The sequence below is a fragment of the Myotis nattereri genome (genome assembly GCF_964212035.1).
Source record: "Myotis nattereri genome assembly, chromosome: X".
In the NCBI taxonomy this organism is placed as follows: Eukaryota; Metazoa; Chordata; class Mammalia; order Chiroptera; family Vespertilionidae; genus Myotis; species Myotis nattereri.
Window position 1 is genome coordinate 123,067,205 of NC_138078.1, and position 15,952 is coordinate 123,083,156.

At 47.8% G+C, this 15,952-nt stretch overlaps 1 protein-coding gene across 1 annotated transcript; it reads left to right on the top strand.

Annotated features, from left to right (window-relative positions):
- Positions 1–14,686: 14,686 nt before the first annotated feature.
- Positions 14,687–15,166, top strand: LOC308535985 (large ribosomal subunit protein uL23-like; the record flags this gene model as incomplete). Its single annotated transcript, XM_081114992.1, has 1 exon — positions 14,687–15,166. The coding sequence occupies exon 1, from the start codon at positions 14,693–14,695 to the stop codon at positions 15,164–15,166; it is 474 nt and encodes a 157-aa protein (XP_080971118.1). The 5' UTR covers positions 14,687–14,692.
- Between the last annotated feature and the right edge of the window lie 786 nt (positions 15,167–15,952).

A 15,952-nucleotide genomic window follows, 5' to 3' on the forward strand; every position in this document is an offset into this window, starting at 1 on the left:
TGAGCAAGTGTACAGATTTAAGGAAGAATAGAGTGTTCATATATTTTTTTCCTTGTTTTGAATAATTTTGTACTTAGCATTTATTTTTGTCCCTTGGGCATCCCAGGTAAGGGCTTGCTTCCCACCTGCCTTCTGTTTTTTAAAATATATATTTTTATTGATTTCAGAGAGGAAGGGAGAGAAATATAGGAACATCAATGATGAGAATCATCAATCGGCTGCCTCCAGCCTGCCCCCTACTGGGGATTGAGCCCACAACCCAGGCATGTGCTCTGACCAAGAATTGACCAGTGACCTTCTGGTTCATAGGTCAATGTTCAACCACTGAGCCACACCGGCTGTTTTGCTGCTTGTTTTTCCAGGTGGTACCACCCTTACTTGACCATGTGACTTTCATTTACTCAGCTCCCAGTGTTAGTGATTCTGGCTGGATAGCTCACTTCATCTACCCATGGGCTTAGGTGGCTGGAGATCCAGCTAATTTCCATGTAGACCTGCTACTCCCAGCTCAAATGTTTGTCTAAGCCTGTGACAGGCTGAAACTACTAGAGCCATTCAGATGCTTCACAAACCATAACTGTGTATCCTGCAAACACCCAAGGGTCTGAGAGTAGAGGCCTGAAGGACTTCAAATGTAGCTGTGTTCACAGGTTCACCATTAGATCTGCCTGTCTGCAGGGAAGCCCTGTCAGGTCTTTCAAGGAGATACAATCATATATGACCAGCTATCTTTTCCTGACCTTTCCTACTTGCTTCTTCCTTTTTTGGTAACAGTTTTATTGAGATACTAGAGGCCCGATGAATGAAATTGGTGCAAGAGTAGAGCTTCCTTTCTCTGGCTACCGGCACCGGCTCCCCTCTGGCACCTGGGACCCAGGCTTCCCTCCAGCCATCCACCAGCACCTGGGACCTGGGCTTCCCTTGCAGAGAGATGCCCCGACCACCCACAGCAGCCTGCTGTTTTGTGGCTTAGGCCTCCCTCTTTGGGATGATCATGGAGCCCCCCTGATTGATCGCCCTGCTGGCTGGTGGCCTGGGCCTCCCTCTGCAGGGAGATCATGGGGCGATGGCAGGGCCCCTGACCAATCGCATCGCACCTGCCTTGGCTGGCCTGGCACCAGTGGATGTCATAGCGTGATCCAGGATGGTCATCTGGATGGTCATCCGGATGGTCGTTCTGCTGTTCAGCCATTCGGTCGATTGCATATTACAGTTTTATTATATAGGATAATTCACATGCAATACAATTCACCCATTAAATGTATACAATTTCATGGTTTTTATTATATCCATAGTCTTGTGAAACTAGCACTGCTATCTAATTTTAGAACATTTTCATCACCACAAAAGGAAAGCTTGTACCCATTAAGCAGTTGCTTCTCATTCCTCCTACCTCCCAGCCCCTAGCAACCACCAATCTGCTTTCTGTTTCTATTGATTTGCCTATTCTGGATATTGCATATAAATGGGAACATACAGAGAAACCAAGATGGCGGCATAGGTAAACACCAGAGTTTGCTGCCTCGAACAACCACTTCAAAAATACAACTAAAAGACGGAATGGACATCATCCAGAACCACAGGAAGGCTGGCTGAGTGGAAATTCTACAACTAGGAGGAAAGAGAAAAGCATACCGAGACTCAGAGGAGGCGCAGTGCGGAAGTAAAATACTAAGGTACAGAGGCGTACACGGAGCTGGCTGGCGGCTGAGGGTGCGGTTGTCGTTTTCAATTGGGAGGGAGTCTCAGGCTCTGGGTTCCAGTTCCGGGCAAGTCTCTGGGGACCCAGACTCATACGGGAGAAGTGGGACTGTCTGGCATTGGTCAGAACTCGAGGGCAGCTTTCTCTCAGAGGGGCTTGCAGCAATTGCCGGGACACTGAGAAGCAGGGCCTCTGAGGGCAGGACTGAGAGCAGCCATAACTGCTAGCCCCACCCTGTTGATCCCGTGGGACCTGCCCCGCCCAAGCCCTGCAGGGAGGCTTTTGCTGGATAGCCTAAGGCAGAGGCTAGATTAGCACCTCCCTAGAGACCCAGGAGCCGGTGTACCCAGAGGTCTGAGTGGGACCATCCAGTTTGCAGCTCTGTGGAACCAAAAAGGACACACTCAGGGGGCAGACTCAGTGAGCACCAAAGCCCCATTGAAGCAAGTCTTGCCCCATAAGGGTGTCTCCAGCACAGAAGTTCTCCCACTGCAGACACAGCTGATTCTCACAGCCAATTGGCCTGGAGGCCAATTCCTCCCAGTGATACCTACAACAATCAAGGCTTAACTACAACAAGACTGTGCACAAAGACCACAAGGGGGTGCACCAAAAGTGTCCTCCTCAGATAATTGGGGAGGCTGAACCACTGGGCCCTAGAGGACACTTAGCACAGAAAACCACTTTATCAACACAGGGAAGCATAAAAAATGCATAGACAAAGAAAAAGGACACAAATGACAGAAATGGAGGAAAGCAAACGACTGGATATAGAGTACAAAACCACACTTTTAAGGTTTTTCAAGAATTTTCTAGACACTGCCAATAAACTTAATGAGACCTACAAGAAATCTAATGAGACCCTCGATGTTGTGATAAAGGACCAACTAGAAATTAAGCATACACTGACTGAAATAAAGAATATTATACAGACTCCCAACAGCAGACTAGAGGATCGCAGAATCAAGTCAATGATTTGAAATAAGAAGAAGCAAAAAACACCCAACTGGAAAAACAAAAAGAAAAAAGAATCCAAAAATACGAAGATAGTGTAAGGAGCCTCTGGGACAACTTCAAGCGTACCAACATCCAAATTATAGGGGTGCCAGAAGAAGAGAGAGAGCAAGATATTGAAAACCTCTTTGAAGAAATAATGACAGAAAACTTCCCCTACCTGGTGAAAGAAATAGACTTACAAGTCCAGGAAACGCAGAGAACCCCAAACAAAAGGAATCCAAAGAGGACCACACCAAGACACATCATAATTAAAATGCCAAGAGCAAATGACAAAGAGATAATCTTAAAAGCAGCAAGAGAAAGACAGTCAGTTACCTACAAGGGAGTATGCATACGACTGTCAGCTGATTTCTCAACAGAAACTTTGCAGGCCAGGAGGGAGTGGCAAGAAATATTCCAAGTGATGAATGCCAAGAACCTACAACCAAGATTACTTTATCCAGCAAAGCTATCATTCAGAATTGAAGGTCAGATAAAGAGCTTCACAGATAAGAAAAAGCTAAACGAGTTCATCACCACCAAACCAGTATTATATGAAATGCTGAAAGGTATCCTTTAAGAAGAGGAAGAAGAAGAAAAAGGTAACGATACAAATTATGAACAACAAATACACATCTATCAACAAGTGAACCTGAAAATCAAGTGAATAATCTGATGAACAGAATGAACTGGTGATTATAATAGAACTCAGGGGGAAGGGGGGGGTCACTCAGCCCGGCCTGTGCCCTCTCATAGTCTGGGACCCCTCAGGAGATAATGAGCTGCTGGCTTAGTCCTGCTCCCGGGTGGCAGAGGGCAGGCCTAATCCCCAGGTGCAGCCCCTGGTCGGGCTCAGATCAGGGCTGTTTGGGGAGTTGGGGTGCCACCCCCTGTCATGCACAGAGTAGGGCGGATCGGGAGGTTGTGGCGCCACCCCCTGTCACGCTCAGGGTAGGGCCAATTGGGAGGTTGGGGCACCGCCCCCTGTCACACACAGAGCAGGGCCGATCAGGGGGCTGGGGCACCGCCACTGTCACACTCAGGGCAGGGCCGATGGGGAGGTTATGGCTCTACCTCATCACACACAGAGCAGGGCCCGTGAGGGGCGGGGTGTTGGGGCGCTGCACCCTGTCACACACAGAGCAGGGCTGAATAGGGGGTTGGGGCGCCACACTCTGTCACACACAGAGCCGCAGGGCAATCAGGGGGTTGGGGCACCTTCCCCTGTCACAAACAGAGCAGGGCGGATAGGGAGGTTGTGGCCCCGTCCCCTGTCACACACAGAGCCGCATGGCGATCGGGGGTTTGGGCGCTGCCCCCTGTCACGCTGATCCTGGTGCTGGGAGGCATATTACCCTTTTACTATATAGGACAGAGGCCTGGTGCATGGGTGGGGGCTGGCTGGTTTGTCCTGAAGGGTGTCCTGGATCAGGGTGGGGGTCCCCACTGGGGTGCCTGGCCAGCCTGGGTGAGGGGATGATGGCTGTTTTTAGCTGGTCACACACCCTTCAGGGTAGGGGTCCCCACTGGGGTGTCTGGCCACCCTGGATGAGGGAATGATGGCTGTTTGCAGCTGGTCACACACCCTTCAGGGTGGGGGTCCCCACTGGGGTGCCTGGCCAGTCTGGGTGAGTGGCTGAGGGCTGTTTTCAGGCTGGTGGGTGACTGAAGCTCCCAACCGCTCCTTTTTTTTTTTTCTTTAATTCTGGGCCAGCTTTAGCTCTGGCTCCAGCTCTGAGGCCTCTGCTGCTGAAAGCAAGTATCTGGTTTGTTTGGGTTCTATAATCTCGAAACACTGTATCAACTCCAGCTCTGAGATCCCGGCTGCTGAAAGCGGGTTTCTGGGGTTTTGTTTAGCTTCTATATTTGTTACAATGTTTCAAAATGCAAGCTCAGAGGCCAGCAGTGGCAGGTGGGGAACGTTGGTTTCCTCCATCACTGAAGCAAGCAAGCCTCATGTTAGCTTCCAGCTGCCTGGCTGCTGGCCGCCATGTTGGCTGGAAGTTAATTTGCATATCTCACTGATTAGCCAATGGGAAGGGTAGCAGTCTTATGCTAATTACCATGTTTCTCTTTTATTAGATACGATCAGGAGCATAGAAAGGGAGTGGACCTACTATTCTTGGGGGGAAAGGAGTGAGGGAGATGCGGGAAGAGACTGGACAAAAATCGTGCACCTATAGATGAGGACAGTGGGCAGGGAGTGAGGGAGGAGGGTGGGGTGGGAACTGGGTGGAGGGGAGTTATGGGGGGTAAAAAGAGGAACAAATGTAATAATCTGAACAATAAAGATTTAATTAATCAAAAATAAAAATAAATAAATGGGAACATACAAATGTGACCTTTTATGTCTGTTTTCTTTCACTTAACCTAATGTTTTTGAGATTCATCCACGATGTAGCATGTATCAGTACTTCATTTTCATGGGTGAATAATACTTCCACTGTATTGATATTCACTTTTTGTTCATTCATTCATCTGTTGACGGCCATTTAGATGGTTTCCACTTATTTGACTATTATGAATAATGCTGATCTGAACATTCATGTATAAGTTTATGTGAGACATATGTTTTCATTTCTCTAGGAGTGAAATTCCTGAGTCATATGGTAACTTTATGTTTAAACTGTCAAGGAATACTGAGTGTGTTTAATAGAAAATTGATTTTTAATTCTCAGCATGTAAATTTTTTACATCATGGATTTATTCACCATCTGGTTTAATATCACACTTGCATCCTTATTATTCATACTAGAGGCCTGATGCATGAAGATTCGTGCAAAAATGCACCTTCCTTCCCCTGGCTGCCGGCACTGCGTTTGCTCCGGCCTGGAGTCGCCTTTCTGCCTTTGTTCCAGCCTGGAGCCGCCTTTCTGCCTTCCCACGCTTCCCAGAGGCCCTGAGTGGCTGGGGAAGTGCAGAATGCCTGTGTCGTTGCCATGCCACCTGTGTATGCAAATTAACCGGCCATATTTGTTGGGTTGATTTGCATATTCACTCCTGATTGGCTGGTGGGTGTTGCAAAGGTATGGCCAATTTGCATCTTTCTCTTTTATTAGTGTAGATACTAGATGCCTGGTGTATGAAATTCATGCATAGGGAGGTCCCTCAGTCCGGCCTGCCCCTCCCCCCACAGTCTGGGAGCCCTCACAGGATGTCCTACTGATGGCTTAGGCTCATGGTGAGTGGGCCTAAGCCACAGTCTGGCCTCCCTCTGCGGGAGGCGACTGGCAGATCAGGTATATAGATACTCTCTGGAGGCAGCACAGACTCCTTCCTTATTTTTTTCCACTGTGGTTGGAGAACAGGGGAATAAAAGGTGGAGACAGAACTGTCGCTGGGCCTGGGGCTTTTGTAGGCAGTGGAAAGAGGGAGGGGGCTTCAATTGTCTCCCCTTCCTCCGGGCCCCTCCCTCCATTTTTTCTTTCTCATGGTGGACACTCGGGCCTTGCACCGACCAAAGCCCAGTGACGGTGGTGTTCAGCCCCCTCACTTCTTAGCTGAATGTACAGCTGCCTTGCATTCCAAGCTGGGCTGTTTTCCAAGTGACTAAAGCGCTGGGAATCCAGAGCTCCCAGCCTCTGCCCTCTCGGTTTCCTCCTTGGTTCGTCTGCAAAGTTCACTGAGACACCAAAGCAGCTCTGCCCTGGTAGTTCTGCACTGACCCCCCGCCCAGGCCCCTGCAGGCACTCTTCCTTGAGTCTCCAGGACCACAGTCTGCACTCGGGGAGGTTGCCTGGAGCCCATTCCCCTAGCCAGGTGGGGCAGGGGGGCTAGCTTGGAGAGCTGGAGGAAGATGGCAGAGTAACAGCACCTGCTCAGCCAGACTTCCTAAGCTCCCCACGGGGTCCAGGCTGGGCCCCTTCCTGGCATGGGAAGAACCCCGGCTGAGGTCCCCTCCCTGCACCCAGTGCCCTCCTCCCCGTTCCACCACCAGGGGTGAGAGAAGCTTGCCCACAATGCTCTGGTTCCTACCAGCCAGGCAGGTGGCTGCACAGGTGGTGTGGCCTAGGGCACCAGCAGCCGCGAGCCTCTTCTCCCTGCCTGAAGCATCGGGCGGGGGCCCTGGCCAGCTGTGGAGGCAAGCACAGGGTCGGGGCGGGGTGGGGCAGGCAAGGCGTGCAGCGCTAGCAGGCTCAGCAGTCTGTGCACACCCACTCTGACTCCAGGCCTCCGAGCTCCCACTGCGGAGGCACAGCAGCCAGTGGCAAGGCCCCATACCCCTCGCAGCCACCCCCGGGTGCAGTGCATGGAGATGCCACTGAGCCACCATTTGGCCCAGGACCTGCGGGGGTTGGGGTGGCCTTGGGCTCCTGCCGCCCTGCCAAAGTCAGACTCAGGATTGGCTGGCTGCCCCATCCCCGTGCACCAGTAGGGCGCAGCCTCCACCTCCAAGGCAGCTTGATGTTAGCGCTGGGCAGGCTTGTGTGCACCTGCACTGGGGGCAGAAGTCCCCGCCCACCAGCTTCTGCCTGGTGGTGACTCGGACACCATTAGGACCAATTAGCATATTACCTCTTCATATATATAGATACCCCATGATCACTGATGGCTGCTTAGGGAACAAAAACAAATTTTATTATTAACCTAATCAAAAATAGAATTAGACAACTAAAAATAAAAGTTAAACAAAGACATATATGTAAATTTTAGATTGTTACAAACTGGCCATTACTATCTAATATATACACTGTCCTCTCTGTGTTTAACTGCATAAAACATTATTATTCTAATCAATTTGTGAAAAATTGAGTACATTACTTATATCTCACTAGTTTTATTTCTGATGTTACTTTAGCAAGACCGTGAAAGGAAGTAATCAGACTTTATCATTTTTTAAACTTTCTTTTGCTGTAGTCTAGACCAGTGGTTGGCAAACTGTGGCTCATGAGCCACGTGCGGCCCTTTGCCCCTTGAGCGTGGCTTTTCCACAAAATACCAACTTCTGCGCATGGAACACAAAGTTTCAATCGCACTGTACGTGCGCGCCCACACATGGTATTTTGTGGAAGAGCCACACTCAAGGGGCTAAAGAGCCGCATGTGGCTTGCAAGCCGCAGTTTGCCGTCCACTGGTCTAGACCATCAACCTCTAACTTCTTGTGCTGTTGCCTGATTGGCCCACTTTCCTGAGTTGACCTCACAAAGACATGCTTGGGTTCCTTGCTCAAGATGGTGTCTTAAATCTATCTATACTAATGAAAGGGTAATATGCTAATTAGACCAGGAGACCTTCTGGGAGACCTTCCTGACATCCTTCCGGACAAAGCCATGGTGGTGGGGCCGAGGCAGAGGCGGTTAGGGGCAATCAGGCCAGAAGGGGAGGGCAGTTGGGGGTGATAAGGCTGCCGGGGGGGACAGTTGGGGGTGAGCAGGTCGGCAGGGGGCAAGTTAGGGGTGAACAGGCCAGCAGGGGGGGCAGTTGGGGGCAATAAGGCTGGCAAGGGGGGAAGTTGGGGGTGAGAAGGCTGGCAAGGGGGCAATTGGGGGTGATCAGGCTGGCAAGGGGGGGTGAGCAGGCCAACAAGGAAGGGCAGTTGGGGTGAGAAGGCCAGCAAGGGGGGCAGTTGGGTGAGCAGGCTGGCAAGGGGGCAGTTGGGGGCAATCAGGCTGGCAGGGGAGGGCAGGTGGGGGTGATCAGGCTGGCAGGGGGCAGTTGGGGGCAAGCAAGCTGGCACAGGGGGCATTTGGGGGTGAGCAGGCCGGTGGGGGAGCAGTTGGGAGCAATCAGGCTGGCAGGGGAGGGCAGGTGGGGGTGATTAGGCTGGCAGGGGGGCAGTTGGGGGAAAGCAGGCTGGCGGGGGGCGGGGCAGTTGGGGTGATCAGACTGGCAGAAGAGGGCAGTTGGGGGTGAGCAGGATGGCAGACAGAGTAGTTAGGAGCCATCAGGCAGGCAGGCAGGTGAGCGGTTAGGAGCCAGCGGTCCTAAACCAGCAGTGGGACATCCCCCCAGGGGTCTCAGATTGGAGAGGGTGCAGGCCAGGCTGAGGGACACCATTCCCCCATGCATGAATTTCATGCACTGGGCCACTAGTAAATGTATAAAAAGCCAGTGACCAGAACACAGTAACGACCCAAACGACAGGTCACTATGACACCCACTGTGGTCAGCAACCTGCCCGAATTGGTGGGGGGGGGCCTGGCAGCCAACCTCCTGCAGCCCCTCCTCCCGGCTGGCCACACCCCTGATGGGTCCCCACCACCCCACTCAGCCCAAAACTACTCCCCCTGGCCAGCCCCGCCCCTGATTGCCCCCCTACCCCAATAGGGGGCGGGGATAGCTGGCCAGCCAACCTCCTCCAGCCCCTCCCTGCCTGCCCCCCCCTAGATTGGACCCCCACCCCAATCAGGGGCAGGGCCAGCTGGCCAACCACCTGCAGCCCCTCCCCCTGGCCAGCCCCATCCCCAATGTGTCCCCACCACCCCGATCTGTCCATGGCCCCTCCCCCCCACCAGCTCCACCCCTAATTGAACCCCCACTCTTATCAGGGGCAGGGCTGGCCAGCCAAACACCTCTGGCCCCTCCCCCAGGCCACTGGCCCCTGATCAGCCCCCCACCCCATTCTGCCCATGGCCCCTCCTCCCAACCAATTCCACCCCCAATTGGTCCCCACACACCAATCAGGGGTGGGGCTAACCAGCCAACCTCCCATAGCCTCTCCCAACTGCCAGCCCCATGCCTAATTGACCCCCCCATCCCAATCATGGACAGGGCCCACCAGCCAATCATCCACAGACCCTCCCCCCAGCTGGCCCAGCCCTGATCAGGCCCCAATTGAGGTGGACTGGCCAGCCAACCTCTCGTCATCTCCTCCTCCCAACAGGCCTGGCCCCAATCTGCCCCAATTGGGGCTGGGCCAGCTGGACCCAACCTGTGCACGAATTTGTGCACTGGACCTCTAATCCTATCTAATAAAAGAGAAACATGGTAATGAGCCATACCTCCGCTACCCTTCCCATTGGCTAATCAGGGCGATATGCAAATTAACTGCCAACCAAGATGGCAGCCAGCAGCCAGGCAGCTTGAAGCGAACAGGAGGCTTGCTTGCTTCAGTGATGGAGGAAGCCAATGTTCCCCTCCTGCCTTGCCGGCCTCTGAGCTGCAGCTCTAAGAAACAATGTTACAAATATAGAAGCTAAACAAAACCCAGAAACCTGCTTTCAGCCAGCCGGGCTTCAACCAGCAGGACCGCAACATTGTTTCAATTATAGAACAAACACAGATCCCTGCTTTCAGCCAGCCGGGATCTCAGAGCTGGAGTGAGCAGGACTGCAACAGTGTTACAATTATAGAACCCAAACAAACCAGATGCCTGCTTTCAGCTGCCGAGGCCTCAGAGCTGGAGCCAAGCCTCAGAGCTAAAGCTGGCCCAGAATGAAAAAAAAGTAAAACAGGACAGGTTGGGAGCTTCAGTCACCCACCAGCCTGAAAACGGCCCTCAGCCCCTCATCCAGGCTGGCCAGGCACCCCAGTGGGGACCCCCACCCTGAAGGGTGTGTGACCAGCTGCAAACAGCCATCATTCCCTCAGCCAGGCTGGCCAGGCACCCCAGTGGGGGCCCCCACCCTGATCCAGGACACCCTTCATGGCAAACCAGCCAGCCTCCACTGGTGCACCAGGCCTCTATCCTATATAGTAAAAGGGTAATATGCCTCCCAGCACCGGGATCAGTGGAGCTGCAACGCCTCCTGGCCCCTGGAGCAGCATGACAGGGGGCAGCGACCAAACCCCCTGATAGCCCTGCGGCTCTGTGTGTGACAGGGGGTGGGGCCACAACCTCCCTGTCCACCCTGCTCTGTTCGTGACAAGGGAAGGCACCCCAACCCCCTGATCGGCCCTGCTCTGTGTGTGACAGGGTGCGGCGCCCCAACCCCCCCTCACCCCCCTCCCCCCCCGCACGGGCCCTGCTCTGTGTGTGATGGGGTAGAGCCATAACCTCCCCATCGGCCCTGCCCTGAGTGTGACAGTGGCGGTGCCCCAATCCCCTGATCCGCTCTGCTCTGTGTGTGACAGGGGGCGGTGCCCCAACTCCCCTATCGGCCCTACTCTGTGAGTGACGGGGGGGGAGCTCCTCAACCCCCTGATCGGCCCTGCTCTGTGCGTGACAGTGGGGAGCTCCTCAACCCCCTGATCGGCCCTGCTCTGTGAGTGACAGGGGAGAGCTCCCCAACCCCCTGATTGGCCCTGCTCTGTGCGTGACAGGGTATGGAGCCCCAACCCCCCTGATGGGCCCTGCTCTGTGCGTGACAGGGGGCGGCACCCCAACCCCCCAATCTGCCCTACCCTGAGTGTGACTAGGGGTGGCATCGCACCCTCCCGATCCACCCTGCTCTGTGCATAACAGGGGGCGGTGCCCCAACTCCCCAATCATCCCTGCTCTGAGCCCGACCAGGGGCTCCACCTAGGGATTGGACCTTCCCTCTGCCACCCGGGAGCAGGCCTAAGCCAGCAGGTCATTATCTCCCGAGGGGTCCCAGACTGCGAGAGGGCACAGGCCGGACTGAGGGACCCCCCTCTCCCCACCGAGTGCACAAATTTTTGTGCACCGGGCCTCTAGTAGGAATATAAAAGAACTGACTGAATTAGCCAACAACTGGCCTCTTCCATTATCTTCCTACCTTTACCCCAACTTGGAACTAACCCTCATGCACACCTTAATTCTAAATCTCATGTTCTCCCACAATGATAACACTCATGGCACATGGGGTTATAGATAATTAGGTAAGGGTGTGAAATGTGCAGAAGAGCAGGATTTACATTGACTATGGACCAAATATCTCCATGGATGTTTTGGACGAGACCAAATTCTTAACTCTCAGGTAAAATGAAAATTTTTCTGTTAAGTTTTCTATACTACCTAAATGTAAGTGGTCATAATGACACCATGGTCCTTAGGGTTCATACTGGGAACATTATAATTTGGGCCTTTAAGTCTTTTAGTAATTAGAACCCAGTTGATAAAAAAAGACTTTTATCAAATCTCACTCAATGTTAAAAAAGCAAAGTTTCATAAGCATAGAAAATTATTGCTACACGTTTTATTTTATTTCATTTTAAAGCTATGGGTTCAGAGAATTCTTCAAAATTCTAGTAAAATAAAGTGAAATGTTCCCTACTACGCAGCTTCCTCCTAGACATGTCTGTGTGTCTGAGGCGGCAGTGACTATAGTTTACAATGAGCCAGTTATGACAAATCACCATGATCTATCTCAGGCCACGCCTTCTTCCCTTGGCTTACATGGATCTGAAAGTTAAAATCTTGTATTGTACATACTACAAGATACTAGAAAAACAAGACCTTCACCTTACAGTTAATATTTTAGGTTTATATTTTTGTGGTTGTAAAATAATACCTATTCGTTATAGAAAATCTAGATAATAGAATGTGCCCTTTGACCCACAAATTCCATTTCTAGGAATCTATTCTTTGCACATGGGCTCAATAATTTGTGATGTGCATGGATGCTTACTGTAGCATTGTTTGTAACAGTAAACCACTGGAAACAACAGTTTAATTACAGTATCTCCAGCAGCTTAAAAAAATGCAGCAGCTTTAAAAATAAAGTTAATTTATATGAACTGACATGGAATGGTTTTTGATGTATATATTTATTTTCTTTTTTTATTTTTTAAAATATACTTTTATTGATTTCAGAGAGGAAGGGAGAAGAAGAGAGAAATAGAAACATCAGTGATGGAAGAGAATTATTGATTGATTGCCTCTTGCATGCCTCACACTAGGAATTGAGCTCGCAACCCGAGCATGTGCCCTGACCAGGAGTTGAACCATGACCTTCTGGTTCATAGGTTGATGCTCAACCACTGAGCCACACTGGCCAGGCGATGTGTATATTTCTTTAAAATTAATTGTACCTTTACCACAATTGGACATTGTTTTTCCTGTTGCAGAGGCTACGTTTTGATTGCTTTATCCAAAAGACATCATCTTAACCCAGAACTAGAGTTTGGAGTAGGAAAACTTACAGAGTAAACACAGTCCCTCTTTGTGAATGGTAGATCTTTTTTTTTTTTTTTTTTATCAATAAAGCCTCCATTTTATGCTTTCTGTTTGAGGGGACTGAGGGTGTTCTATTTTTTTTAATCAAAGTAATACAAGCATAAGCTTAAACATATGAAAGAGTATGCAGGCTTTAATGACATGCAATAGTCCCTTGCCCCCCTTTTCTCAATTTTCAGACATACTTCCTAGAAGTAATCATTTTTAACCATTACTCTTTTTAATTCTTCTGGTGGTTATCCCTTAATTCTAAATAGCACACACATTGTTTAAAAAACTGAAATTCTACCCAAAATGCCTATAATGCAAAACATCAGTCTTCTCACACATCCACTCTATTTCTACTCCTCCACAGTAATCAATTTCTTGTCCTTTTTTCCTATTTTATTTACTAATTTAATAATACAATATTTAATAAGGTAATACATGGTTTACATGGTTCAAAAATCAGAAGTGCAAAAAGGATATATATTGAAAAGTCCCACTCTCCCCTTTCACCTCATTTCTACTATATTTTTTAGTGTTTCTGATATATATTTTCTCTCCCCCTTTGTTACATGAAAGTATCATACTCTAAACACTGTCCTTCACATTGATTCTTAATATTTAACAACATATATTTTCATATCAGTACATAGAGAACTTCCTTATTTTTTAACAGCTACATAATATTCCATTGGGTAAATGCACCATAATTTATTTAACCATGCCTTACTGATGGACAATTGATTGTTTTCAGTTTCTAATTGATATAGAATATTTTGAAAATAGACCTGAAATTTGGGGGATATGACTAAGGCCACTTACTAAAAAAGAATTGCTTCCAGGAAGATATAAGGGGAGAAAGGAATTCCTAGGCAGAAGTTAACCTGATGTCTTTTATACCTGAGTACAGTCTAAGATTTCTCCCATAAACATTTTCAAGAGTAGTTTTGAGATCCATTGGAAAGGTAGACCTTGTATTTGTAAGTAAACACATTTCGTAAGACTGATAATATATATTTGAAAAGTTGCATACCTTTTGAAAATAGGAGGATAAATAGAAACCTGGTAAAATATACTTTTAGCAGAAGACTACAAAATATTTTTTGATAGCAAGAGCAGTCAGAAGAACCAGGGCAGTATATTAGTGGGTTTACACAAAGGTTTAAAACCTTCATTCAAGATTAAGATTCTTGTTTGTTGGGTTTTTAAATTAAATATGTGATTATGGGGGCTGTCTTCTTTTTCAAAAGATAACGACTTTAAAAATATTTGATCTTAACTGTATTTACTGTGATAGTTCCACAAATAATATTATATGTACACTAGTGGCCTGGTGCACGAATTCGTGCACATTGAAAAGGAATTAATTACAAGAAATATTTTACTATTGCTATTTGCCCTTTCTCTATAATTGAAGTGTCAGAGATTAAAGAAAAGTAGTACAATGTATATAAAAATAATATATAAATTTATTAATAAACAATAACAACAAAGATGATATAAAAACAACAAAAATGTGATATAAAAACAACAAAAACATGATATAAAAACAACATTGATACAAACATTGACTGATAAGTTAATTAAACTTATTCTAATATCTCCCTATATACCACATTAAGAGTAAAAACACTTTCAGAGTATTTTACTAATTTCCCTGTGATGAAGTATTGACAACTTTAAGGTCACACACTCTTCAAATTTGAGAGAAAGCAACATATAACTGACCATGTCCGAAACAGGTTCAGGTAGGAATATTACTACTCTGTCTAGAGTTTGTCCTTGTGATTTATTAATTGTCATCACAAATGCTGGCATTAAGGGAAACTGTCTTCAAATTAATTTAAATGGGAGGCCAGTGTCAGATGGGGACAAATCAATTCTTGGAATCAGAAAAACCTCTCCTTCTGCAGATCCTGTTAACAATTCAGCTTCGATTATGTTAGGTTGCAATCTTTTGATAATAAATCTGCTACCAGCTTTTTACGAAGATGGCGCCGAAAGCTAAGAAGGAAGCCCCTGCCCCTCCCAAAGCCGAAGCCAAAGCAAAGGCTTTGAAGGCAAAGAAAGCAGTGTTGAAAGGCGTCCACAGCCACAAAAAAAAAAAGAAGATCCGCTCATCACCCACTTTCCGACGGCCAAAGACACTAAGGCTCCGGAGGCAGCCTAAATACCCTTGGAAGAGCGCACCCAGGAGAAACAAGCTTGACCACTATGCCATCATCAAATTCCCCCTGAGTACCGAGTCAGCCATGAAGAAGATAGGAGACAATAATACACTGGTGTTCATTGTGGATGTCAAGGCCAACAAGCACCAGATCAAACAGGCTGTGAAGAAGCTCTATGACATTGATGTGGCCAAGGTCAACACCCTGATCAGGCCTGATGGCGAGAAGAAGGCATATGTTCAACTGGCTCCTGACTATGAGGCTTTGGATGTTGCCAACAAAATTGGAATCATCTAAACTGAGTCCAGCTGCCTAATTCTAAATATAAAAATTTTACACTGTAAAAAAAAATAAAATAAAATAAAATAAATCTGCTACCATTACAAAGACCCCCTTTACTATTAAGATTACTCAGTAGAATGATGATTGCACCTACTTTCAATTTTAATTGATGACACGGCATTCCCGAAGGTGTAATACTATTAAGAAATTTGATGGGAAAATTTTTGGCATCATCTGTTGAATCAATGGAATCATCACTCAAATAAGTGTGAAAATCTCCATTGAGGATATCCAAAATTTCTTCATTTAATTTATGAACATGCTCATTTTTAGGACAAAGAGTTGCACGTTTAGATATATTTTAATATTATCTATAGATATACTATTTCCAAAGATAGCTTCAATAATAAATCCATTACAAATCATTTGACAGGGGATTTCAATAATATCCATTCCTAAATGAAAACTGCTATCAAGTTTGCCATCTCCAAGTTTTAATAACCATTCACTATAAGCAAAATTCTCTGATCTCATATTTGTTTTAAGAAACAACTTTCTGAAACATCCCCAAACACTATAGTACTTTAAACTTGTTTGTACTATGGCTTATCGCATAGCATACAGCACAATTCTAAGACATTGTCGAAAATCCCCTCCCAGAAGAACTTTTCCACCAAATGCAACATTCAAATTCATAATTTCTCTTAGTAATCTATCTATAGTGTTTATAGCATGACTGGATGCCATGGTGCGTTCATCAATAATGAGAAGTTGGGCCTTTTTAATGGTTTTAGCAACTTC